Source organism: Callionymus lyra, chromosome 1 (assembly GCF_982586985.1).
Source record: "Callionymus lyra chromosome 1, fCalLyr1.hap1.1, whole genome shotgun sequence".
NCBI lineage: Eukaryota > Metazoa > Chordata > Actinopteri > Syngnathiformes > Callionymidae > Callionymus > Callionymus lyra.
The window spans coordinates 11437475-11465089 of record NC_141818.1 but is presented as its reverse complement, the minus strand read 5'-3'; the positions used below and the strand labels follow the sequence as shown (position 1 = coordinate 11465089).

Genomic DNA, 27615 nt, shown 5'->3' with positions numbered 1-27615 from the left:
GAATAAAAGTGTAAAGTGTATGCTATACTTTGAGTGTTGTTAGGGTAAATGGCCCCATATCATGCTAAAACTGAAGGTATTAATGTTGTTAATAAGGATATAGAATTGTTTTTATTATGCCTTAATGTTAAAAGGCTGAGTTGCAATAGTTATTTGATTGAATCTTGTATAGCTTTTATTTAAAAACAACAGTAGACAAAACATGAACAGTGTTCCCTTGTTTATTGCAGGGATTAAAATAATCTAATACAACAAAATAGTGACGGTTTTTCCATGTATTATTATTCAAATACATTCATAATCCCTCCTTGAACTCTTTATCAACCTGTTCCAAACTGTCAATAACATTTTCCACATTCTCACACTCAATAAAAAAGTGAATACACTAAAATTAAATTCTTAAACTTTGTTATTTTTATGTCTAAAGTTTAGGATTTTACACAGGTCAGTGAAGGGGTCCTGAGGTTGACCGTGATTGGCTGAGCTTGAGGAAGTGGATGTTTTTGTTTACGGGGGTTAAAATAAAGTTAGGTAAAACTACAGATCGCCTCGTAGCCTTGTCAGTCTGGGACGCCGCGGTACGGGTGTATATTACTTGGTAATATCACATATTTTCCTTCTTTGTTATATACTTTTGGGCAGTCAAGACACAACACCGGGCTCTGATGTTCACCGACCGAATGAGGATAAAAAACTATCGTGAGAATTCCTGGAAACTGTGAAACAGCAGAAGGTGAACCGTGATTTACTGAGGGACCACTGTATACATATATTTTTTTATTGTGAGGGGCGAGAAGTACTTGTAAAAGAGATCCAATTAAAAAAGAAAAGAATCAAAGCACATACAAGTTATATAAACATGTTTATTGCGTAGATTTGTCTTTGCTAGCAGCTGCTGTTTCATGGTATGTTCTTCTCCTGTATAATATTTTTTTAGCTTTTCAAAGCCTAAACAAATGTACCGGGAGATTATTAACAGAACACACACACACATGTGGAACCAGGCGACGCACACATGCAGCAGTAACCTTTGGCGACACACCTCCGAGGCTCGCGGTGCCAATCAGTCCGGTGTAGATGAGAAGTTCCCCTAAGGCTGGATATCCCTGGTTCCCTCCGTGTCAGTCCGCGTTCAACTCTGCTCCTGATTGATGGACGGAAACAAGTTGGTCTTGTCAGTTTTAGCCCCGGGACATGACATAGTGGTTCACCTGGGGATTGTAGTTTCCTTAATAGCGAGCGAGCCTCACCACACAGACCCGCTCCAGTCATTAGCCTGGCTTCGGGTTCTTTTTTTGTGGAGCTCCACGCCGATCGGACCGCGGCTCTGTAAGCGAGCTCAAAAGCATCAATTCTCATAAAAACACGGTTGAAAAGTTGAAGCTTTTCTCGGGAGGAATATTTAAATTTGTCCGACCACATGCAGTCAGAAACAACCTTTGCCTTGATTGCCCGAGTGCTCGGAGAAGCAGGGGCTGGAAGGGAAGCTGAGGGAAAGCGGACGAATGCAGGAAATCTACATGCGCTTGACCTTTCCCTCTGATTGAACCTGCGCCATTCCAGCTCCCAATTTGGAATTCCACGGAGTACCCACTGAGCCTGTCATTATTCCACTGTGTGGATCCGGGAATACAGAGGTCAGGAAGTAGTTTTGGTGGTTGACGGGTGTCAATGGCTTTCCAAACTTTACATTGAATTCTGGCAGACATCATAGAGCTATTTAAACTAAGAAAAATGAATCGATCCATAACAATATATTTTTAAAATAATATCAATTTTATTCTGTAATTTTTAGTAGATAAATTCATCTTAATCACAAAGTACCAATTCCCCCTTCATAGGATATTTGTCTATCATTAAAATAGCCTTATTTTTTAAATGGAAATATTAGATTTGTTATTTAATTGGAGATTTACAGCATTTAGATATTCCCTGTGTTACGCAAAATTTCTTAGAATTGTCTTAAGTGGCTAATCTAAGAAATACAAAATCCAGTTTGAAAGACTAATTATCTTAAATTTAATAGTATCACTATCTAACGCACAGGTGTCAAACTGGTCCAGAAAAGAGCCGAGACGTTGCAGGTTTTGGATCCAACCAGTCCAGCACATATAGTTGAACCAGTCAGGCGTCTGTAATCAATTAATTGTCCGTCAGGTGTTGCTTGTTTAAGCCGACACCTGATTGGTTAACTCATGTGTGCTTGACTGGTTGGAACAAAAACCTGCACCGTCTCGGCTCTTTTCTGGACAAGTTTGACACCCTATTGTAACGTGTAAAAATGGCAAATTTTTATGTGCCTGCTTAAGACTCCAGCGAGGATCTGAATAATAACGTATGTAAACGTATAAACAAATTCATAGTATCAAAAGAACGCATTTTAAGAACCAAAGAATAAAAATTGTGTTTGAAAAATGATAATGTCACACTCCAATTAATCCTTTCAAGTACATTTTGATGATTCTATTTACATTTTAAGAGCCTATGAAATGGACAAAAATATTTGAAAAATAATGCCCCTAAATCTATGTCTGCCTCATGAGAGTTCGGTTAACCTCGTATGTACTGGGGCCTGGTCTGTCATGTTGGTGTCTCAGCGCTGGCACACGGAGGATCATTTCCGGATACAGGCGTCCCTCAGAGCCCTGCCTTTCCGCTGCCCTCTGCCTTCTGCTGTGACCACGGGGGTCCGTGGCAATCTAGTCGCCTCGGGCGGGTCAGCGTGAGGAACTAGGGCTTCAGTTTCAGGCACAGAAGGATTTGGGTGGAAAAAAAAAGAAGAAAAAAAGCTGAGTTCCTGCTTCCAAAGCGTCGGAGTTGGCATTTGGGCATCCCAGGTGCAAAGCCTGGACGCCCTCTGTCTTCACAGAGTGTGGGGCTGAGTTGGCGGATGTGGGCGAGAGGCACAGAGCGTCCGCTGTCCTGCAGGAAACCTCTGACTGCGAGAGCTATCTCAACGCCCGCGAGCTGAAAGAAGCATTCAGGAAGTGGTTGCACGGTGGTGTTGTGGTGAAGGTCCTCTATTTGAAAACCTTCATTTCTTTTCTTCTTTTATGTTGTGACTGTTGCCCATGACACCTGCAACGATTGTTTTCAACAAATACCAAGAATATTTTGTTCAGCTGAAAAACAGATTCCTCTTTGTTTATTAAAATATAAAAACCGTCCCTGGACTACTATTTTTTCTCGAGCTAAACTGAGGTGCATAAATACATTTGTTAAATTTAGATTAGATAAACGATCAGGGTGTTGTATAGTAAATAAACTAGCATCACTTTCGTAGAATCATACCATCTACTACTTAATCAAGAAGTTAAAACTCTCAACTATGAAGACTGTAGCTATTTTTTTACTTGATGATGTCAACTATTTTACTATATTGTATCATTTAATTTTAGGATTTATATTATTGTTGTTTAAGACTAGTGTTTGTGCAAAATCAGCTCTGCTAAAAACACATAAACAGTGAAAATCAAAATACAATATAATAAAGAAAAGTTTTAGGACCTGAAGAACATCTTTTTGCAGGTTTTAGCCTCACTTGATTTTTCACACAAAAATACTATATATATACCTTATATTGGTGGGTTAGGGATTCACATAATGCAGTTTACTTTAAGAGAATGTAAGAGAGCAGATAACGTATAAATAAATAACGTTACAGGGAGTTTGGAATACAAAGCTAATCGGCTAACGTTAGCACCATTGCTCTAATAGTCAACAAATGTAAAATCTAAGGTGTAGTTTTTTTTGTGTTGCACTAATTGTACCTTATAAATACATTTTAATTGTATTACTTTGTCGTTTTACTTTTCATTTTTTTCTCATCATAGGATTGACACAAACTGCACTGAGTCATGAAAAAGGTTTAACTCCAGTCATGAATATATTGTTTCCAACGAGTGGAAAACTCTTCAGCTTCTGTGAAACATTAGCTAGAGCGGAAAACTAAAACTTGTTAAATGGGTAAAATTAGTGAGCTCATGAAGATGAAGGTCAAAGGGGGGCAGGTTAGAGAACTCTAGTATTGAATTAAATGAAGCCAAATGTTGTCAAAGTGAAGTGATTACGTTCTTTCATTTATTTAAAACTTGGATTTATTCATTTTTTTTGATGAAATGAAATCCAAACGTTTGAGTGAAGGAAGGTTCAAGGTCTCTCTCTCTCTCTCGCCGGCATGTGCGTTGCAGTCGACTGCCTTGTTTTCTATGCAGCGTTAAATATTAATTGTGAATCAGTGAAGGACTTGTCTCCTAAATGATAGAACAGAAGGGCTCAGGCTCGCCTCAGGCAGCCTGCGGGCGTCTTTCTTCTTCCATTTACCTGCAGGCCTGTGCACCAGCACTTCCTGGAGTCTGACAGGCCGGGCCAGACGCCTCCAGCCTCTTCTCTTCCCACTTTTCCCTTCTTTCTTTCCAAGTGTACAATCCCCACCGCCGAGGTTCCTCGACTTTAAAAACCGGAGTGTATGTTTGTGCTGCTGCTGCGTCGTCCGGGTGAGTGTGTGCATGTCAGCGAGCGCTGCTCTCGGCTCTACATGTTAGGACTTTCATCCCTTTTCTCCGGGAAGAATTGAACCGTCTTTTTTCTTGGCAGTGTGTCCTGCTCTGCTCTCTGCCTCATCAATAGATGTTTTAATCTTGGATTTCCTCCCGTTGCTCCGTCACAGAACGGCCGTCTTTCTTCAGCGAGCCTCCTTTTGTTGCCTTCTATCAGACTTGTCATCGCAGGAAAAAAGGAAGCAAAAAAACAAAACAGCTTCTTCTCTTAATGACCTGCTTTCTCTCCGGGATTGGACGACGCTCGTGCGTCACATGACCTAGACGCCACTGCGGCACTTTCACAGACTTTGTTGCGTTTGTTGATTAGATTTCTAAGCCGTCTTGATTGGCGGGTAACCACTGTGATTAGAGATGATTGAAGAAGATGACGGAAGAGTCGAGGAGAAATCCTGTGGCGATGATGGATCCTGAGCACAGGAAGTATAGAAGCGCTGCACAATATATGTGGACGTTGTTGGCAATTTCGTCGTCCACAAAACAAAAACGCTCACCACTGGGAGTCGTCATCCCATCTACCGATATAAAACTATCTGTCCGAATACCCAGAGAGACGTGATCAAAATGTATATGTTTTGTCACTTCTTTAACAAGAAATAAACACCGAAAACTAGCAATATCATAACTTATAAAAGTAAGGCTTCTTTACCACCAACTTACTTACGACATCTTTAACATTTTTAAAAGCTATTCATGGTCAGACTCCTCCTTACATCACTGATCTGATCCAGACTTACACCCCAGCTCGGGCTCTGAGGTCTGTGGATCAGAATCTACTTATGGTTCCACGCACACGGTTCAGGACCAGAGGAGAGAAATCTTTTCAGACTGTTGCTCCTAAGCTTTGGAACGATCTTCTTCTCTCTTTGTGTTTGATGATCTACTGACTCCTTCAAGAAACATCTTAAGACGTTTTTATTTGGTCAGGCTTTTCCTTGATTTTCTGGAACTCCTGTTGTGTTATCAGTTTAATTTGCCCTTTAAAGTATATACTTTATTGAATATTGTTTTGATTGTTTAAGCGCTTTGTGACCCTGGTCTAGAAAAGCGCTATACAAATAAAAATTACTTACTTACTTACTTACTTTAGAAATCAGTTTTTTCTCTACGACTTTGGTAGCAGCACGGGCCCCTCCAAGATCTCTTTCTTTAAAGGGGAACATTAAAGATGTAGTATATGGTACCATCTGATATTTTAAACTAAATAGAATAGTTACCGAAAATTGTTTTTAATTAATATCTATTGTAAGTAATGGCCCATTTTTTAGCTCACTTTTTACCACCCATTTAAACATAGAAATCTCAGCAAAAGACTTCTAAAAGAAGTGGATTCCAAATAAACAGTTGAGATATTCCACTGAATTCAAGTCAATTGACCCACATTCTTGTTCTACTGGTCACTTTAGGTAGTCCTTGAGTAAGGTTTGACTTAATCCATCCTCTCTCGCGAACAAACCCTCCATCTGCAAAACGCCATGTTTCTTAAATGTGCAAAAAACGTTTTGTCTTGGGAAGCCTGTTTCTCCACAGGGTTGGGAGGAGGTTTATCGTGAGCCAACAGGGTGGAATATGAAATGAAAGTGCCCAGAGGAGCAGAGGAGGGCAGCGGAGATATCAACGGGGGTGGGTGTGGAAAGGACGGTGGGTTTGACTTTGATGCCACAGGAATGAGTTCACAGGCTCATGAGCACAGGCCTAATCGCACATGACAATATCGGCTGGTGTGCCAGTCGCACTGCATAACAACTCTGGCCGCATGTGCTGACTCGGGTGTTTGCTGATAAAGCTCTGTTTTCTAGAGTCTGCTGTATGCACTGTGACAGTGGCCCGGGACTGGACTCGCATCAGATACTAGGGCTGTAGCGATACACTTAACTCAAAATACAATTCGTTACGATACATTCAGCCAGAGATATAATATATATTCAACTTCATATCAATACAGCTTACAATGCGATATATTTAGCTCCTGATACGATATATTCAGCTCATGATACGATATATACAGTTCACGATAGATTAAATATACAGCTCACCATACAATATAAACAGCTCACCGTACGATATACATACCAGCTCCTGATACGATATATTCAGCTCACGATACGATATATACAGCTCGTGATAAAATATATACAGCTTACGATACGATATATACAGCTCACGATATGATATATACAGTTCACCATACGATATATACAGCTGATGATACAATATGTGCAGTTCACGGTACGATATATATATATACAGCTCATGATACGATATATACAGCTCACCATACGATATGTACAGTTCACGGTACGATATATATATACAGCTCATGATACGATATGTACAGCTCACCATACGATATATATACAGCTCGTGATACAATATATACAGCTTACGATACGATATATACAGCGCCTGATACGATATATACAGCTCATGATACGATATATACAGCTCACCATACGATATGTACAGTTCACGGTACGATATATATATACAGCTAATGATACGATATATACAATTCACCATACGATATGTACAGCTCATGATACAATATGTACAGTTCACGGTACGATATATATATACAGCTAATGATACGATATATACAGCTCATGATACAATATGTACAGTTCACGGTACGATATATATATACAGCTCATGATACGATATATACAGCTCACCATATGATATGTACAGTTCACGGTACGATATATATATACAGCTCATGATACGATATATACAGCTCATCATACGATATATATACAGCTCATCATACGATATATACAGCTCATCATACGATAAATTCAGCTCAATATAATATTCGATTTGATTATATTCAGGTCATAGTAAAGTAAACCTATGTCACAGTACGATACGATACACTATTCTCTTGGTAAGATTCAATACAATCTAGTTTTCTCTCAGTACGATAAATTCTGCTCACAATATGATACGATACAGTTTATCCCAATATAGTTTTCGGTCACACTGAAAAAAAATCACCTTAAAAAGCAGCTGGAGTTCGCTGTATCCTCTCGTCCTCAGTCTCTGTGGGGATCTCATTGTTCCTTCAAGATGGAAGACGTTGCCAACAAGCAGCAAGGGTTTAAATTGCGGCGCAAAAATTGACTAATAAAATACTTGAACATAGATACAGTGCTGTTAAATAATAATACGATATTGTTACACTTAAATATCAATATATCAATATTTTGCTAAACCTCTGCCACACAACCTGAACATGCTGCCTCCTCACTCTCATTATCTTAACTTTATTTTGTCAGACAATAACCAGGACGCTTTTGTTTCAGCGTTCGCTGCGCTGGTGTTGAGTCGCTTTGTTGATGCACTGCAGTGTGAGGTAGACATGTCCCCCGTGTTTGTTCGGGACACGGGTGTCCCACAAAAGGCCTGACATGGTTGCTGCTAGTTCACATTCCTCAGCAGCTCAAAGAGGACATAAACCAGTATTGTTTTTGCCAGACACTCGGCTAGATCATCAGTAATTAACACATGCATGGATCCTCGGGGAGCTTCTGTTTAGCTCCCTTTTTTTTTTTTTTTTTCACACGTGCTGTGATTTCATGTATTAGACCCAACATAAAAGAGTGAGATAATGAGATTCCGGGTCTTTTCTGCAGTTTTCCAAAGCTATTTTCACAGCTAATTCAAAGGTTAGTGCTGATAATATTGTTTTTAATTCCCCGGAGAAGGCGGCATGACAGCCGTGCTGGTGCCAGTGGTGTTAATGGGGCAGGAATGCAGGACGAGTGCTTTCCCACGCTGTTGGTTTTCTTCTGCCGGGCGCGTTTGAGACGAGGCTCTGAGCTGCCGAGGCTCGGCTAATGCAGCCAGAGTGCAGACAAATGGAAAGTGACACTTGTGTGTGTAGAATGGTATTTGTGGTGACGCTTTGACTACAGATAATAAAGTGTTTGCCCTGAGGTGATTTTGCCCGGCAAGCACCCCAGATGAAACTCACTTACTGGCGCAGGGAGATGGGAGACAAGGAGGATGGAAGGGAAAAAGAAAAAAAAGGGAAAAGAAGATCAAGAGTATTTCTATGGCTCTTAATTTAAAAGCTTCACAGGTCAGAGGAAACTATTGTGCATAATCACGACTAGAGGTCGGCGTGTTCGGTGGCAGATGCTTTTACTTCAGAGCCTTTTGATGAAAGGAATTATTGTCAAGTTGGAAATCAGGCTTGATGATGTTTCACTCTTCATCCTGTTCCTAATAATAGCACAGATTTGTTTTGTCCTTTATCAACCTTTAAAGTAATCCAAACAGTCACGCTCAGAGGAGACGGATTATCTTTACCAGAGTTTCCATTAAAACAGGGAATGTTTCAGCTGCTTGTTAAGCTTCAATGCTATATATCTTTGGCATTTAAGTTCCTTCTGAAGACATGTTATTAGATATAGTTTGTTTGTTAGGTTTACTTATGATGCAGTGATGTGTCCATGTGTTGATGGAAGTGAAATTGTCAACCCTTTAGGAAAGAGAAAGTGTATTTATCCGCTTGTTTTTAGCCTTAAAAGGACTCTGACTAAACAGATTTTTCTTTTTTATTTGAGAAAAGTATGAGTTGTACTTGTTTTGTCATGAGGAACACATTCTCTTTCCCCTAATTGTGTATTGCTTTTGTCAATTAAATCGAAAACCATTACTGTTTGCCCTCCTAAGATGTCCGTTAATGCAGGGGTTCCTCAAGGACCAGTTTGATGTCCTCATTATATTCCGGGACCAAACTTTAAAAATGCATAATAATAGCGTTTATATTTCGTTAATTTTCACTAGTATATATCAGTCTACTTAAATGAGACTCTTGATGTTTCAAAAGACACATGCTAATACTACTTGAACGAAAACGCCATCTTTTTTCGTAACATCTTTAATCATTTAACAACAACAGCAAATGCTTCAGGACCAGGGTTGAGGACCAGTGTTTTAATGTATTATAACTTCTTAAATTGTGTTTGTGTTTTTGTTTAATTTAAACCCAGAGATATATAGATGTATTATTCTTCTTATTGGACAGAATTCTTACTATTTTTCCATGTCCATCATGGATGAAGACAGTCGTCCTCTGAACACTGTCATCAGTGCACAGAGAAGTGCACAAATGATCCTCCCATGATGCAACACTAATAGACTCAGGGACTCATTCATTCCTCTTGCTATTAGACTGTTTAATTCTGAGTTTGAAGGCAGGAGTGGAGTGAAAAGATGAGATCTTTGTATCCTTTATCTTTCTCGCACTTTCTTTTTAGTTTAGTTTAGTTTAGTTTATTTATTTAAAAGGACAATGAACAGTTACATTTAAAAGATGGCTGCACCAGATTTAGCACAATGCTACTTTCCATCTGTAGTCCTCAAATATCAAATAAAATGTATTGCACTTTGTTCTTGTATTTGTTTCATGAATCTATGTTGCTGTGTGCTGGAAAAACAATTTCGCGAAGTAGACCTCCAGAGGGATCAATAAAGTGTATCTATCCATCCATCTATGTTAGCATCCCACTTGTGATACCATATGTCCAAAAAATCTCAATGTTATTAAACCTACAGACAAAATTGTACCTGGTTATTAATCAATCATAGAAGCAGCAGATATTTACTTATATTGTGTATTCATTATAGTCGACAAGAAACATTTCTTGTCGTGAATCTAATTAAAAGGGAGAAGATGTAATTAACCCCAAAGGTTTGATGAGAGCAGCAATAATGTAGCGTCTGTAGCGCTAGTAAAGTCATGGTTCATTTCTCCTCGTGGTTTGTGATCAGTTTAATGTTCATGCTTTAATGTTACTTTGGATCAACAATAACATTTTCAAATCTAATAAACATCATGTGTGTCACCGACGCTAAGAAGACCCGTTTTGATATTGACCGGCGTATTGACGACGCTGGATGTTAATTAAATGTCAGCAGAATCCTCGGGTGGGTCGCGCACACGAAGGGGTCCTTCAGGATCAATCACGGCTCCGTAACTCCCGCCTCGGCCCATAAAAGCCCAGTCTGTCAGGAGGAGAACATGAGGTTGCCACATCAAAACCCGCTCATTAATTTCCGCCGCCGATCCGGTAACATCTGGCCTCGGAGATAAATTTCTAATGAGGAAACGTAAACATTGTGGCGAGCCAGCGCCGTGGCGTTCGCACATCTCATCAAAAGAAACCCGGCTTGACCTGATTAGTCCGTCATGCAAATAGTCCGTGCAAAAATAGGATTCCGGACCAGATTTATATCCCTCCGCTTTAGTGATACCTGCCTTCTTTCGCCGCGATCTGGCTGACTGCACGCCGCCATCTGTGAGAAGAGGAAGCCCAAGTCACCCCCCGACCCGGGTCTTCCTCCCATCTGCCTGTGCAGGAATAGATCAATGAGATTGGATTTGACGAAATGAAAGATTAGTTTCAGGGAGTTTTTGTCCCAAGTTTTTTTTGGGGAAAATCTCATTTAATGATTGAATCCATTTCTCTGACACGATGCCACGTCTGCGTGCCGGGCTCGGATCAGTGCCGGAAAGGTGTCGTTACGGTGAAACATGGCGTCAGGTTAGAAGAGCCATATGTCCCTGCAATATGGCCGACTCACTTGAAGGTGGAGCTCAAGAAGATTTACTTTCTCACGTTAAGCGCAGAGAAGTGCATTGAATTCATGCTTTGTGTAACTACTCTCGAAACCAGTCTTTGCATATAGAATGGATTTGATCCAGAAGTAAACACATTAATTTCATAGAAATGGCTACAGTTTATTTGAACAATAATTACATTAAAATAGGTAAAACTGATAAAACAAGCAATAATTGTTTTATGGGAATTATAACATGATCTTTTTGACAGTATTTCATTTTAAAGTGGTATAGATGTGTTAAGTTTGACGACTATTTAAAGATCTGAACATAAGGAAGGACATTTATAGAAAGACCATAAATGACTCTTTTTATATCTGACAAAGAAGTCGCTCTGTTCAGCGTTTGAAAGCAGTAGCTTCGCAGTATTGTGCGATAGAATACTGCCCGAGGCAGAAACCTCAATAGAACGAGAGACATCTATTCATAATAGCGTTGGAAGGCTCTGGAAGCGGATGTTAAGTGATTATATAATATCTTAAGACATTTTTATTTGTTCAGGCTTTTCCTTGATTTTCTCGAACTCCTGTTGTGTTATCAGTGTTATCTTGATCTTTAAAGTATATACTTTATTGAATATTGTTTTGATTGTTTAAGCGCTTTGTGACCCTGGTCTGGAAAAGCGCTATACAAATAAAAATGACTTACTTACTTATATTATAGACACCGTTTTATCTAACATGATTTACAACTGCAGAATCTAAACTATCTCAGTATGTACAGCGTTGATTTAAAAAGAACATTTTTATGCTCGAGCCCTACCTGTAAACAAAAAAAACTTGTTTCTGTCCACTATCTTCCAATTATCTAAGTCAATGTGATCACAAAGCTAATTGCTAATGACGACCCACCCAGCTAAAATCATCCATTTCCTTACAATTCCAAAGGGATGTTTTGAAGGTGCAAGTGTAAATTCACACGAAGCACTTCCAAGATCGACTTTTCCTTAGCACTTACAAAGACGACCGGAGACATATTGTTAGCGCTTTTACCGGCCGTGTAAATGGAGCACTTCAACACTAAAACCAGGGGGAAACAGCACAGGCGAAAAGCTAACCGTTCTAGCTATTGCTGCAACAAACGAGTGATAAAACGTGCATTTTACTTTTTTTTTTTCTCCAAGTGCTGACTTTTTGAATGCTTCTGAAGCTGTGGTTAAGAATGGTGTATTTTTAAAGTGGTGTTGGCGGTCACACGCTGGGATAATGAATATGCTGAGGCTAAGTTGTCTTGTGCAGATGCAGGGTGGAGTGAGGTGACAACAAAACACCAGCGTTTGTTTAAAGATTATGATGACACAAGCAGCTGCAAAAAAAAACGCAGGCGGCTCTATCCTCGGAGAAATCGTGGCGGTTTGATTTTTATCTTTGCAATTATAGATAGCGAAAGCCCGGGAAATAATTGCCTTGTATTTTTTTTTTTTTTCGGCTGCTTTGTTAGATGGAAAAAAAAAATCAAGCCTAAGTTGAACAGAGGGAGACGAGCGTTCCTAAAAGTGGCTTTTTCTGATATCAAGCGAGCAGCAGGGTTTCTTCATGTGCACTCGAATTGATTAGTACTTTGACTGAAGGCATATTCAACATGTCTGCCCCCCTGTGAGGCGGCTCCACTCTGTTGATCACCGCCTCATACATGTGCTTCCTCCGCTCTCTCCGGGCTCCTCGGGAAGCTCCTGTGGGGCATCCACGCTTTGATTGACTGGCGGCCGAGTCGACAGGACACCTCTATTATTATCATCTCCACCTCGGCGGAGGGGCGGGGCCCATGTCCAGGGGGTCCGGCCGACAGCCCCTGCTTTGTGCGGCTGATAGTCAATTAGAGACGGCGCTCCGCCGGAGACGAATGGGGATGTAGGGTTAATTGCGGAGGACCAAACAGCTGGCTGTATCAGGGCCCATTGTGTTTGCGGTAGTTGTCACGGCAATTGAGGCCCAGGCTGTAATCGCTGACTAATCAGGCCTGTGCCAGATGACACCTCCATTAGCACAAGGCAGGTATTGTTGAGGAGACTCTTGTCTGTCCTTGCACCGCGGAGAGCGTCATACAACCAGCGTCCTTCTTTTTTTCACAAAACATATATTATCTTCTCAGGTCCTCTCCCCATTTCTGGACCGTTCACGGAACTCAATCTGCAATCTTTTGACAAGCCAGCGCTTCTCGATAGCGAGCGTGATCGACTAAATGATTCTGCGTCTGGATGCTGTCGGGATTGATTTGAGTCGTGGTGTTTAAAAAATGTTCCGACATTTACATCAATGAGGTTCATTGAGTGGTTGACAGGGTTTGATATTTATGGAGGACTTTTGAAGAAGACGTGACAGACGCATCAGTCTTTTTGCACTTTTGTGTGCGTTGTTGTTGTTGTTGTTGTTGATGATGCTCTGTGAGTGATAGCGACACATTTATGTATAGTTTCTTCTGCACACTTATTAAACTCATAGTCATCATCTTAAAATATCCCTCAGTGTTTAAGTTACCCCTTTTACTGTGGAACTACTAGTTACTCCTTAAAATGTCAACTGCAGGCTATATTCTGAAGCTAACTTGCTATTTAGGTAAAAAAACAAACAAAATACAACACAATACATTGCTAATGTAGAAAATACCTCTCATTAAAACACATTACATGTGGCTTGACATTTTGTTATAGAGGTTATTTGGTCAAAATAACAAAAAACATTACTTTTATGAGTGTTTTCCTTATATGTTTATAGCTCATTTTGTCGGGGTCAGGATTAACCATCTTGATCCATTAATATTTTGAAGAATTCATCATTTCCCACAGTGGAGAAATCTACCTATTTTGTTTGCATCTCTTAGTGCAAGTGAGTTCTGATACCTGATGCTATTGAACGTCTATCTTGAACTATATAATGTAGATATAATACATAAAATACTGCATAAAATACATTACAAAACAGTTAAGCACATTAATTCATTTTCTATGCCGCTTAATCTCTTATAGCGGTTGCAGGGTTTGGGGCTTATCCCAGTTTCTTCAGGCGAGAGGCGGGGGACACCCTGGAGAGGACACCAGGCTGTCACAGGGCACACAAAGACACACAACCATTCAAACACACACTCATACCTACGGACAATATCCACAAAGTTCCCAATAAACCTGGTGACAAATTTAATATTTTTTTTATACAAATGTATATTTCAACTCGGGCACATTTGTAGGTCATGATATCAACATGAACATTTATCTAACTGGATATGAAACAACCATTAGAACGGCCACATAAAATGACTTGGCAGGCTTCGGACCCCGGGGGCCCCGAATGAAGCACATGTAGCAGCGGGAGAGGACGCCACGCCAACTCGTCACTCGTCTCTTCATACTTCCTCTTCACATGTCAGGATAGTCGAATTCGAAACCAAAACAATTGTTCTGTCCAGCATGTGTTAAACCTTGATAGTGGAAGATAAATAAAATGTTTTGGGGAACTTCTATGAACTTGTAGGTGGGGAGCGTCAACCTTTGATCCGCGAGAACGCCAGCTAGCTAGGCGCGACCTGCAGTGACCCTGGCACAGTTTTGTTTTGTCCACGGTTCTTCTCCTTTCCTCTGTTGGTTTTAATCTTGACCACGGTTAAAACGGAAATCTCGCCCGGTCAGAAAAACAAACCCGCCCGCTCGCAGATGAACATGTGATCAAAGGCGCTGGTTAAGTGGAGATACAAGCTTTTTTTCGCAGAAGTGACTGAGAAACGTTGCTTTTTGATGTGCCGAAGCCGTTCCTCCGCTAATAAGTGGAAAAACTTCTTCGACCTGCTCTGATAAATGAGCGAGGGCATCTGAGGCGCTCCTTCTCTGATTTTTTCTTATTCATTTTCAAACCTCCCCCCCCTGATTAATAGGCAGAGCTTTTCTGGTGGTCCTTTGAATGTGGCGGTTTCTTCTTCTCTTCCTCCCATCACACCTCCAGCTCCTCACACACTCCTGTAATCTCGCTGTCGGGGCGCTCGCTTCATGTGATCAACACAATTTGACCTCTCACTCGGAGGGAGTGTGAAGAATATAATGGATTTTTTACAGTCTAATCTAACCAGTTCCCTCTTTATTGCTGTTTGGTACCCAGCGGACCTCGTCTTCGCCAGGCCTCTCCCCCTCCCCCCGCCTTCCTCACACCAAGAAAATTAGTTCATCAGGATTGGAAATGGGCCGCTAGCTAATTAAAGGAGTGTTAATTGAGTGTTCAGAATTTGGTAGCCCCCGTCTCCACACACACACACACACACACACACACACACACACACACACACACACACACACACTCGTGTCGTGACAGCGCCCCGGGTACGCCAAGGACGTCGTGCTCGGGGAGTTTCACGCCAATCAAAAAAAAAATGAGGAGAGAAGGCGTCCTCCCGACCGGAATAGGATTTTCTAGATCATATCGTGGCCTACTGCGGATTCGTCCGCCCGCCATGTTATCCCGTCCTAGCGCCCGCTATCTCCACCCACTGGAGAGAGGAGCAAAGCGCAGATAGCCCCGGCGCCTGCATGCGTGGCGCTAATGAGGGTTGGCATTTAGAGATGTGCTGCTCTGACACATGGGCATTGTGTACCAGGAAACCGGATTATTAAGGAACGAAGGTCAGCACATTAATTGCCTTCCGTCCAACTCTCTCCAACACCCTGAACTCTTCTGGAAAACTTTTATCTCGCCCTGTTTCTTTTTGGAGCATCTCAAGTTTTCTCCAATTCAAAATGGATTCCTGTTTGCTATAAGCTGTTTTCACGAGCTCGTCTCAGGAAAGGAAAACACATTCTTTCCATCCTCGGGGGGAATAATTAATCCTTACAAGGCTGTCGCATGTCGAAATGAAGCGAGTGTGAAGCATTTAGCCCAGGAGGCATCGCAGGCTGTCGCCGCACAGGCACCTGTTGTTGTCCCTGCCCTACATTTCATGAGCAAGAGGATAACAACATGCTCCGCTGGCAGATGAGACACACCGTCGCAGATACAGATGCCACAGTCTATAGGCAATGTTTAAAAAAAAAAAAAAAAAAAGGGTCTAATTTCTGTTTTCATGCATTGTGCCCACGATCTGAGAGTGTGCACAGGTGCATGAACCCCCCCCCCCCCACACACACTGTACCAGAAAGGTGAAGGAACAAAAGAGCGACTACTGTCTAGCTCTCAGGATGTTTATCAGGCCGGGCCATCTGTGTGCCGCTTGCGCTTAGCTGTGATCTACAGCCGCCTAAACCAATAAGTTGCAGAGTGGCAGCCTTTAAAAAAAGCCGGCGCCTCCTTCACCCTCAGTTATAGACTTACCAGCGTGGCCGTGAACGATGCGCAGAGAGACCTGGCACATCAAACACAAAGTGATGCTCGGAGTGAAATATTTTTTCTCGCAGTAATCAACTTTGCCATAGAGTTTATACCATGCAAGAGTTTTTTTTTAAATTTAAATAGGGAGAAGCTTGAATCACAAGCATCCAGATGCTCATTTGCCTCCTCCTCCTCTTCTTTTTTTGCTTTATGCCTGTGGGTTCTAATAACCGGAAGCCTTTGTGGAGCTGAGATGGGTTTTGTAGGCCTGAAAGGCCTCTAATCCCTGTGGCCTGTGAAGTGTGAAACCCTTTGATGCCAGGTTGGTGTGCCAAAGGCTCTGCCTATTGACAAACAAGGGGCCGAGCTGGAAAAAAGACGGAGAAAGACAGTTTTTTTCCTCTCCTTCAGAAGAAATGCATGCTCAGGCGAGAAAAATATGGATTCAGCCACCGAGAAGGGAGAAGTATTCGCTGTCCTTTAATGAATTCGATGGCGGGTTTTCAAGCGTTTTCCATGGTGTGGCGGTAATTAGGAGGCATTGATGGACATATTGCAGCGATGAGAGGGCGGAGGGCACGGAACCCTCGTGCGCCCCGGAAAGCCAAGTATCTCCCTCATTTACGCCGTGTGATGATCAAAGGTGTTTTCAGGCCCGTGTGTGGGTAAAAAGAAAAAAAAGATCAGAAAACAACATTGCCATTCCACTTACATGCAGACCAGCACTGTGCCTTGAGTGTTTTCCCCTCTTCCAAAGCAAATGAAACGAGTCCTCCGTCAGTTTCCAAATGTCAGAACATCAAAGCAAAAGTCACTGCTGTCACAGGATGAGCGGTGCCTTTGGAAAAGGTTGGTTTGATCTCACATGGGCTGGTCTGGCGCACTCGGAGGGGCCCATTAGCGAGGCACGGTTCACGTAAACATTCGTCTAAATTAGTCGACCAATTAGATTAGATCAGCGTCGGACGCTAGGTTTGCTCTTTTGGAAGAGAGTCATTGGACAGTTGTTGTGAATCGTCAAATAAAAAGTACAAAGAAGACAGATATTCTGGAGGTTTTAACATGGAATTCAATGTTGAGCTAACAAATTGAAGATGGATGTCATTAAAATCTCATCTTTACGTTGGAATTAACAGTAGCAACAGAAACATTGATTCCTGTCTTCACCACTTAAAGGTTGATCTCAACATGAATACACAACACATGTCACCCCAAAACAATATTTTTAGGGAACTATTATGTAGTGATTTTGGTAGACGGTGGGAGTCTCTCATTTAAATTTATATATAACTTTTTTTCAAAGTAAACTACACTGTGTTAAAGAAAAATAACTTAGTTTCCACTCAATTTTGCCAACGTTTTCTTTGTCTTGTCCTTTCTATTCATTCTTCTTTCATTCATAATTGCATTATTGTTCCATATTTTCTATTCAAATGGCATTATTGTGGATAAAAAAAATACACTGTTGATTGATTCCTACGACAGTCTCCAAAATAGTCAATAATCTCTTTGGTTCTTCATCGCCTCGCTCATGTAGCATCAAAAAAAAAATATCATTAGATTCAGAAGATTTAAAAGATTCAGTAGCTTTGATTTCATACTGACAGGAAATTACACAGCGAACATATATGAGCATTTCTAGGGAGATAAAGTACAAACAGACAGGATAATAAACAAGGCAACCTTGTGCTAGCTTGTTAGCATGATGCTAACAATCACATCAGTGTGCTAATGTTTTTAGCATTCTTGATTTTCTGAATCAGGTTCATATTAAAATTTGAAAAATAAAAAAGTTATTGAAACAAGTCTTAAAGCTAAACAAAAATACAATTTTACTAACAATTGCACTATATTTCATGTTTTTCCATGTTTTGTTTTGGTCGGATTAAGTTTTGATTGACAGTACTACATGAAAGTCTTCAGTCTCCACTTCCACAAACAAAAATGTGAGGCCATTTCACGAACGACTTCTTCGAATTAGTTTTCAATTGTCAAGGAAATGAAGTGAGTCGTCACAGTCGGTGGGACTCTCGGGGTTGCCAAGACGTTTGCTGACGCCACAAGATTCCTGCCTCCATTTTGTTAGCTTTTGCATAAAAATGACATTTTCCAGAAGAGGTTGCAAGTCATTTGCCGCAGCTGATATATTGCTTGTAAATTGAGTCCTCGCCCACCCTGGCTCCTCGCGAACGCACACACATGCACACGCACACACTTTTTGTTGCACCGAGCTAAGTAGCCATGAAATTGCATGAATAATGTCGTTTAAATCCAATCTCACCGTGGCCCCTCACCTCCGTGCCCGGGCCCCCAAACAATGACACATGGTGGGGTTTTTAGAAAATTGCCATTTTCCTGTTTGCCACCTCAATTCACAATGGCCAAGTGTTGGCTCATTGAGCGAGGAACATTGCTATTCTCACTTGCTGCCTTTGCTGCTGAATTGAATTTTCGGGATTGGAGTGGATTCATTTTTTGCAATGAGAGCAGAGCATTTACATGTGCATTTACATTTCAATCTCGGTAATGGAGGGCCGTACCTGCCCGTCATTCTGTTCTAGCATGAGTTACATTCTAGTGAAGTACGTGTCAAATCAGGTCACGTTTCCAGTCGCACAAGATGGAGATAAGAAGAAATATCTGGTAACGTTAACCAGGGAATTGTTTGATTCCGTCTTGTTAAGTCGCTGCGAATTCATTTCATGTGTAAACTGTTTGATGAGGGGCGTCAGTGGCCGCTCTCCTCCATCGCAGTTAAACAGGTCTTTATCTCATCCCTTTTTTTTTCTCTCACCATCCAAACTTAACCTAATTCAATGCTAAAGAGACTCTGGATTAATTTCACAATGCTCCGATTTAACAGCGCCTAAGGTACTAGGCTTTGACAGAATGAGTTTTTTAAAAGATCCATTTGTCTAGGGATGAACTTCAACTGGAGGGAGTGAAAAGAAGATGGAAGGAATAGCTTAAGCGAAAGCAGCAGAGGGATGGAAATTGGATTTTTGTTCCAACGTTTCCTAAACTGGGAGATTGTTGAAGGTCGCGATGAGATTTGAAGTGAGCCAGTGAGGAAGATGCATCGTTGTTATCCTCGTCTTTCAGGTCATACTAATTTATTTTTTAAATATTCCTACTAGTATCACGATACAGGGGCTACGTTACCATATATTGCTATTTATTGCGATACTGTACGAACGACAATATATTGTGTTTTTTAATAAAAACGCTCATAAAAACGGTCATAGCATAGTTTACACATATATTTTTCTATCTTAGTTTGTATTTCAAAGGAGAAGAAATACAAGCAAAAACTAGTGAATATTTGCACGTTAATTGTCCATAAACATATCAATACAGTTCTGTTGAATATTAATGCGATATTGTGGGAAGTTTAGATATTTAAGTGAATGGATATTTTTTACACCCCTAGTTCCTACACATCCTGTCCTTCTACCTCCAAGCAATCATTTGACTCACGTTTTACTGCTTGTCTTTCAGGTGACCTGGTGGTCCCGACGCACTCCCCCCGCTATCCAAGCGCAGCGGACCTGGATGCCTACGCTCAGAAGACTGCCAACAACCCCCTGTCCATCAAGATATTCCCCACTAATATCAGGGTCCCCCAGCACAAGCACCTTAACCGGACTGTGAATGGATACGACACCACCGGCCAGCGCTACGCCCCCTACCCGCACCTCCACACCGGGGGCTACAACGGCCTCCTCGCTATCTTCAAGGCCTGTGCTTCGTCGTCACCATCGTTAACCTCCACCTTCGTCCCTTCAAAAGGGGTCCTCAAGAACTCAGAAGGCAGACGGACTAAGCTCTCTCCAGCCCACAAAGCTGTCGCACCGTACCCACCCCCATGTAATAGCACTTTAGCTAATGGCCATGGCCAAGCGGTATTCCACACTGGGCCTTCAAAGCCTCCCGAAGGCCCCGGGTTGTCGGTTCCTCCCAACGTCACTGTAGCTGGCTCAGTGATTCCAGTAACCGGAGGTCGTGGCCTGACCCTCCCCGCACAGTCCAACCTCCCTTCGATCCAGAGCATCATCTACCAGATCAACCAGCATTGCCAGGCGCAGGCTCTGCAGCAGGTATGTCAGGGGTCCGCCGCCGTACCCTCAAACTCCAGCCCCTCCAAACAGACCACGACCGTCATGGGGATCTCCTCCAGCTCCTCGGGCGGAGGGTACGTGGTGGGCGTGGGTCCGCAGGCCAACATGGTGTACGCGGGTCACGGCATCCCGGCTCAGAGTGCGGAATCGATGAAGGCCGGCGTGTACACGGACAGTATGGACTACATTCTCTGGCAGAAGCAGCAGCAGCAGCAGCAACAACAACAGGCCGTGCTCCGCATGTACAGCGGAGGCAGCGGCGGCGGCGGCGTGATCAGCAAGTCCCCCGAAACATGTATCCCGGGCGGAGGTATCATGGCCGCGCAGGTTTCCTCGTCCTCCTCCAGACCTTACCACCTGACGGCCAGCGCGAGCGGCAGCGGCCTGGACAAGGTCAGCTCGTCCCCCTTGAACTGCGTGGGCATGCACGGGAACTTCTCCGTGGGCCAGTACTTCGCGCCGCCGTGGAACAGCGTGCTGGTGACGCCCGACAGTGACTGCTACAACCCCCAGGAGCTCATGGGCACGTCGGCGGGCGGGGGCGGCGGGGGGCCGGCCACGGCGCACCGAGAGATGGGCTACCCTCACCCGCACCACCACCCCTACCACCACCACCACCACCACCACCCGCACCACCACCACCCCGCCATGGACAGCGGGGGGTTCTGCTGCAGCCTCCCCAGCAAGAGCATGTGCAACACGTCGGTGCTGAGCAGCAGCCTGCAGTCTCTGGAGTACCTAATCAACGACATCCACCCTCCCTGCATCAAGGAGCAGATGCTCGGCAAAGGCTACGAGACTGTGTCTGTACCGCGGCTGCTCGACCACCAGCATGCACACATCCGCCTCCCTGTTTACAGATAGATGGGGCAGGGAACGAGCAGAGAGAGAATCAAGATGTTCATTTTTTTGGAATCAAAGTTTAATAAAGACATGTTTTTTTGGGGTTTTTTTTCCAGGGGATTTGTGGAGAAGTGGCACTGCTTTAACTCGGTCGAGATCAGTTGTTATGTGCTGTGTTACTGGCGGTATCGACCCAGGGGGGCTGTGTGGATCCCACACATGCGAGGGATGGAGGGGGGTGTTGTGAGTTCCAGTGGGAGTGAAAAAGGGATTTCAAGATTCTCCAGATGTTCCAACGTGTGGTTTGCCAATAGGAATTTCAGATTGATTTTATTTTACGCTTCTTTTTTTTCATTTTTTTTTCATTGTTGTTGTTTTAATTGCTTGAACATTTTCGGACGAGAATCAGAAAGAGTGAGACGCCACATGACCCCAACCCCCCAAACCCACCCCCTTACTGATGCTTAATATGAAGCTACTGTGTAGGTTGTCACTGAAGCGGCCTTGAAAGGCCAAAGGTTTAGGGCTGGACACACACACGGACACACACACACACACACACAGACACACACACACACACACACACACACACACACACAGGCGAGTGGACTGACACGTGACAATAACAGTGATAAGCAGTACTGTGGTGGTAAAGAGTGAGGAGTAGTACATCATAGTTAATATTGATGTTAAAAGTTTGATACATAAATTGCACTGCTTAAATCTTCTTAACCTTGAGGTTTGGAATTGGGTAGTTTGGTTATAATATATTTAAAAAAAAAAAAACTTGAAAAACTTGAACCTATTTTTGTTGTTTTATATATTTGTAGGTATATTATATGCATTGGCTGCTACTGGGAAGTGTCTGAAATGTTTTATTTGATTTTTTTCATTTTTTGTTTGATTTTAACTACTCTTCTCTAAGCCAGTGTGCGGCGTCATGGACGCCGTCGGGTTCTACGAGAGTTTTTCTTTTCTTTTTTTTTTCTTTCTCCTAACCAACACTGGAATTTACAATAAATCTTGAATTATTGAAAATCTTGCTTATTTAAAGAAAAAAAAAAAATCTTGTCAATAAATACAAGAAACAGAAATGTTACAATGAAGAATGTGACTCATAGGTTATCGCTGTAACCTTACATGTATGTTTATGTGTGTATGTTGCTGAGTGCATGTGTGCATTTTTTCTAGTTTATGTTCCTCAAAATCCTCAGACTTTTTTTCTTTTTTTTTTTCTTCTGATTCCGAATTTTCTGATTCAGCGTAAGAACCATATCTGCTGTGTACAGGAGATGGTACCGACATCTCTCCTTGATGGACTCTCAAGTCCCAGTCGCAGCAGAGAAAGAGATGAAAAGAAATCCCTTATTCCGGGGCGAATGCTAATTCCTAATCCTGCAAATAAAAAAAAGAAAACAATCATGGCCTCTCCTGTGGCATCACATGAATTAAGACGAGGGTCAGCGCCCTTTTCCTTGTTCACTGTAGCCGCTGGTCTGGACACATTTAGCCCGCGCCGGTCTTAACTTGATGATTCAGAGCAGTGAAATATTTATCATGACTGTGAGATTCCCTTGAATGTACTGCACTTAAAAATCCTGGGATGTTTTATTGCCTTGTGTGATTCAAGTGAAAGAGGAAGAATTGGATCAGTGCAGCAGTCCTCTGGTCTTAAATTAGCATTTCTTTTGTCAGACCAATTTCAATGGTAAATTGAATTTATTAACCAGAGAGAGAGACGGGGTTGTGGGGCGGGTGGGGTTGGAGGGCGGGGTGGGCAGGGTTGAGGAGAAATACTGGCATCAGTCAAGATTTATGAAGTGCAATTATTATAACTGTATTAACATTTTTTCCTCTGAGCTTACACCAAAAAAAAATGTAAACTACAGTTGTCAATACATTCCCAATGTACCACATCCCTGATCCCTACTATTCTTTTTGTTTTGAGGTGTAAAATAAATTTCTTTAAGAATAACCTGTGACGCCACGGTCTGTTTTTGTTGTTCTTTTCGGAAGCCCTTTGTGTCTTAACTATTGCCATTTGAATCACTGGTGAGTGAAGGTGTTTGTATTTGACATTTTAAATACATTTATAATGTTGTAGGATGAGTGGTAAAAACTTTTTTTATGATATAATCTAACTGTCCATTAGCATTCATGATTGGATTTCAACGTAACTTTACCAACCAAAAACAATGCTAGAGATGACTGAGCTCCTGTGTTTTTGGAGTTTTTCGTTGTTAGATGGAATCAACAGGCTTCTAGTTTCAGCATTGATTCTAAACTTAGGACAAAAACAATGCATTTCCTGTTTTGCCCAATGTGTGCATGCTACGCTAATTGATTAGCTCTTTAGCCAAACCTGAAAATACTTGATAGAAATTTAATTATAAATAAGGAATAATGAAAGATAATCACACATTCTTGCTGCGTAGTTGATGCAAACTCGCTCGTTTTTTATCTTTGGCTTCTTCTACAGTACAAGTGCTTTAATAGTTAACCTGAATTTCATAAATCCAAACATACGAACCGTTTTACTCAATTCCAATACAGCGGCAGGTTGAGTATAATTCTGAGCTGACATCAGGAAAACTAAACATTTGCTTCGTCCAGTTTTACATTTAACCCTTTATATGACAACTGCACCTTTAATATTCATTGGACCTGACCTTCAAAAAAATCCAACCAATTAACCTCAACCATACAATACATATATATATATATATATATATATAAATATGAATTTTGCAGATGCTTTTCCCCAAAGCAACCTATGACAATTATGATGCACACTGATGGCAGTAGGCTGAGACGCAGCTCCCCTTCAGGAGCCATCAGGGTTAAGTGTCTTGCTCAGGGACACAATCTATTTCCTGAACTGGGATTGAACTCTACAGTCTTAACTGCATAGTGTGTTTGATATTTATTTATATATACAGAAACTGTAATCTTTTCATAAAAAATTGATTGTTTTTTTAAAAAAGAAACCTGTGAAAGACTTTCACTGGACCCGTTTTTCATTAAACCTCCTTCCCTCCGATGGTGTTTGCTTAGATGCCGGTGTCTCCCGAGATTCTGGGAATCTGAAGCCCCCCCCTCGCTTTAAATTTGCACCGTAAGCCTCCTTAACATTCCGGCCCTTTTTTTTCCATGTTGTTTCAACAGCTTTAATACCCGCCACCGTCTGATTCCAGCACATTTCCTGTCTTGTAGAAATATTTTGACAGATTTGCAGATACATCCCGTCCCTAAAATCCCCTCCCGTTTTTGGCTTCTGCATCCGAAGCATTAAACCCTGTCACATGACGTCGGAGTCAAGAGGAGACACTTGAGGCAGTGGAAGTTTTCTGGTGTCTGGCCCCTCCAGAGGAAGGTCCACCCGGTCTGATCGACTAATGGGAATATTGGGTGACGGCCGTCTGTGTGCCGGAGAGTCTTCTCTCTATAGGCTTGAAATTAAATCTTGGTTAAGAGTTCAAACAGTAAAGCGTGTATTCTTGGCACAATTACTGTTGCTGGTACCGCTTTGTTCTACCGTCCAGGCTCCCAAAAGTCTGCCCTTCCCTTCCCGCCCCCCCACATTACCGTGATCCTATTGATGGGAAGCATCTTAGTCCTGTAACTCGGACCCATTCCGGCGATTCCCGATTTGGACAATAGATGCTTAGCCCATATTAGGATAATAGAATTAAATTGGAAATAGATTTGTGGCCGAGGCTGATCCATGCGCTGCTCACTCAGCCACGCAGGCGGAGTGGCATATGGCGTGTCATTATACAAGCCCGTCCTCCCCCCCCGGTCCAGGGCCAACAGGGTTCATCAGTATTTAAACAAACTGAAGGTTAGGCCTCGCTGGTGCTTGGAGGGGAGGACAGAGAGAGAGAGAGAGGGGGAGAGGGGGAGAGTCTCAGAGGCCCTCGGCGGCTCACCATGCCACCGAGGCTCAGAGACCTGCTCTGAAAATCTGCCCCGTGTTTGATGGAGGGGATTTGTTTTCTGCTGGATTATATATGGCTGCTCCCCTGCCCGGCTGAGAGGCCACTGCAATGTGACAGATCCCTGCAGAGGAGAGAGGGAGGGCGAGATAGAGGGAGGGATTTTTGGGGGGGTCAAAGAAGCCTGGAAGCATCAGTGATCAAGATCATTGTTTCTGCTGGAGGTGAAGCCTCTGGTTTCATAATAACGCTCCTCCCATGATGCAACACTAATAGACTCAGGGACTCTATCTATTCCTATTCCTCAAGCTATTTGAGTTATTTCCTTTCGATCTATGCTCTTTATTTAAGACGTTTCCATTTGTTCAGGTTTTTCCTTGATTTTCTGGAACTCCTGTTGTGTTATCAGTTGTATCTCGACCTTTAAAGTATATACTTTATTGAATATTGTTTTGATTGTTTAAGCGCTTTGTGACCCTGGTCTGGAAAAGCGCTATACAAATAAAAATGACTTACTTACTTACTTACTATGTTCTATATTTTGATCTTTGTTCTTTATACTTGCCCTTAGTTCTTTTGTTTGCACTTTGTTCTTGTTCTATTTCTATAGGTCTTGCTGTGAATCTAATTAATGAAATCCATCTATCCATCTATTGAACTCACCGTTCTCGTCGAAAATACTGTTTTTCTGGAGCAGATCTGGAGGCGGTCTCGGGCTGGATCTATAAGACTATTGACTCACAAGGGATGACCTCGGGCCGGCGTGGAGGGGAATTGACTTACGTGGTTTGTAAATATCCCTCGGTAAATCCCAATAAGTCCATGAAGACCTTTTACCTGGTGCAAAAGGTTCTGGTTGCGCGTTAGGCAACAAGACCGGGGGGGAGAAGTCGGGGTCGCCGTCGCAGGAGGGGAAAATAACAGCAGCTGTCTGCTCCGTGGAGTCTTGGCTCTAGGTCTCACACAGATGACATATAGGAGGAGGTCTGGTCAGTGGTGTCCCCTGGCTGCCCTTGCACCCCGCAAGAGGTCTTAGGAATCACTCTGTAGTCCAGGCTGTCGTCGATGAATCCATCGAGGAAGCCGAACACGCGGTGTTGAACGCCAGCAGAAATATGAAACGCAATCTACATTTTTATTTTAATGTTTCATGAAGAGCAACAAAGAGTCAAATCTGGCTCTTGTTCCACAGGCTCAACCTCAGTGCTTTTGGCCTCCAGCGTTGTTATTTCCTCGCCTCCGCTTCAAACGTTCAACAGTTTTAGGATTCAATCTACATAAAAGTCTGGGGATTTTGCTTTTTTTTCCTCCTGTTTCCGTGTCTCTGTTTGTATGGCTCAGATTGTTCCCGTGGTTTTTCCCCGACTCTTCTCAAACGCTGCCGACGCTGCCAAAGTCTGAGGGTGCTCCAACCTTGAGAAAATAATATATATGGAAATGGGAAATCTATAAAGCATCTCTTTTATTGTTCTCCCTGCAGTCTTGTGTTTATGTTTAAATGATTTTGTCTCCTCAGGATGGGGGGAAAAAAAACTAGATTTTTTTTTCTGAAACAATAATATAAGTCATAGATTTTGAAATAACAAGTCTTGATATGAAAGGAGAAGCTGTGAAAATCCTTTTAGCCGTCGGGTTTTTCAACTTCTGAATGTGCCCAAAGCCGAGCATCAAAGTAATTGCTTACTTTCTCTCCTGCTCCAGTCCGGCAATTTCCTCCTAATCTCCCCACTACCATCATCTTCAATTTGCTGAAACTGCCACCGTTCCCCCTGCATCCCTGGGCCAGATCTTTTTTTCCGCCTGTTCCCTGCTTCTTGTCAATCTCAGGTCTTGATTCCATGTAGATGTTGGGTTGTTCCCTCGTCTCTGTCTTTGTTCTACATAAGTAAATAAAGCCGATGACCTCTCTGCGTGTCCTGTGGCTATACTGGTGCAGCACTAAGTCTTCCCGCCGCCCCCTCTTCTTCTGACTGTAAACAACCTCTTAAACAATTTTAAAGACGTCCACGACGTGATGAAGGTTAAGCATATTAGACTTAGGAGCCTCTCGGCACAATCGCTGCCATATGTTTGTGTCTTCTATCCCGCCTGACCTTTCGCCATCTTTGAGGTCATGCTATAGTTGTATTATGAATCTTAACAAGCGTTGTTTTTCAATTTTAAACAAAACAAGATATTGTCGGTAAAATGAGCAAAAAAGCCAGTAATAACAGCCATAAAAAGTTAACATATACAGGCAATAACTTT

At 42.3% G+C, this 27615-nt stretch overlaps 1 protein-coding gene across 2 annotated transcripts in view; it reads left to right on the top strand.

The window, feature by feature from the left end:
* The window catches only part of fam222aa (family with sequence similarity 222 member Aa), a 66599-nt gene extending 43191 nt beyond the window's left edge, over window positions 1-23408 (top strand). For both annotated transcript variants that reach the window (XM_087793407.1, XM_087793415.1), the window contains 2 exons: window positions 19971-23179; window positions 23215-23408. In XM_087793407.1, the coding sequence (XP_087649533.1) occupies window positions 19971-21454 (1484 nt within the window). In that variant the 3' untranslated portion in view covers window positions 21455-23179; window positions 23215-23408. The remainder of the gene's footprint in view (window positions 1-19970; window positions 23180-23214) is intronic.
* The last annotated feature ends 4207 nt before the right edge of the window (window positions 23409-27615 follow it).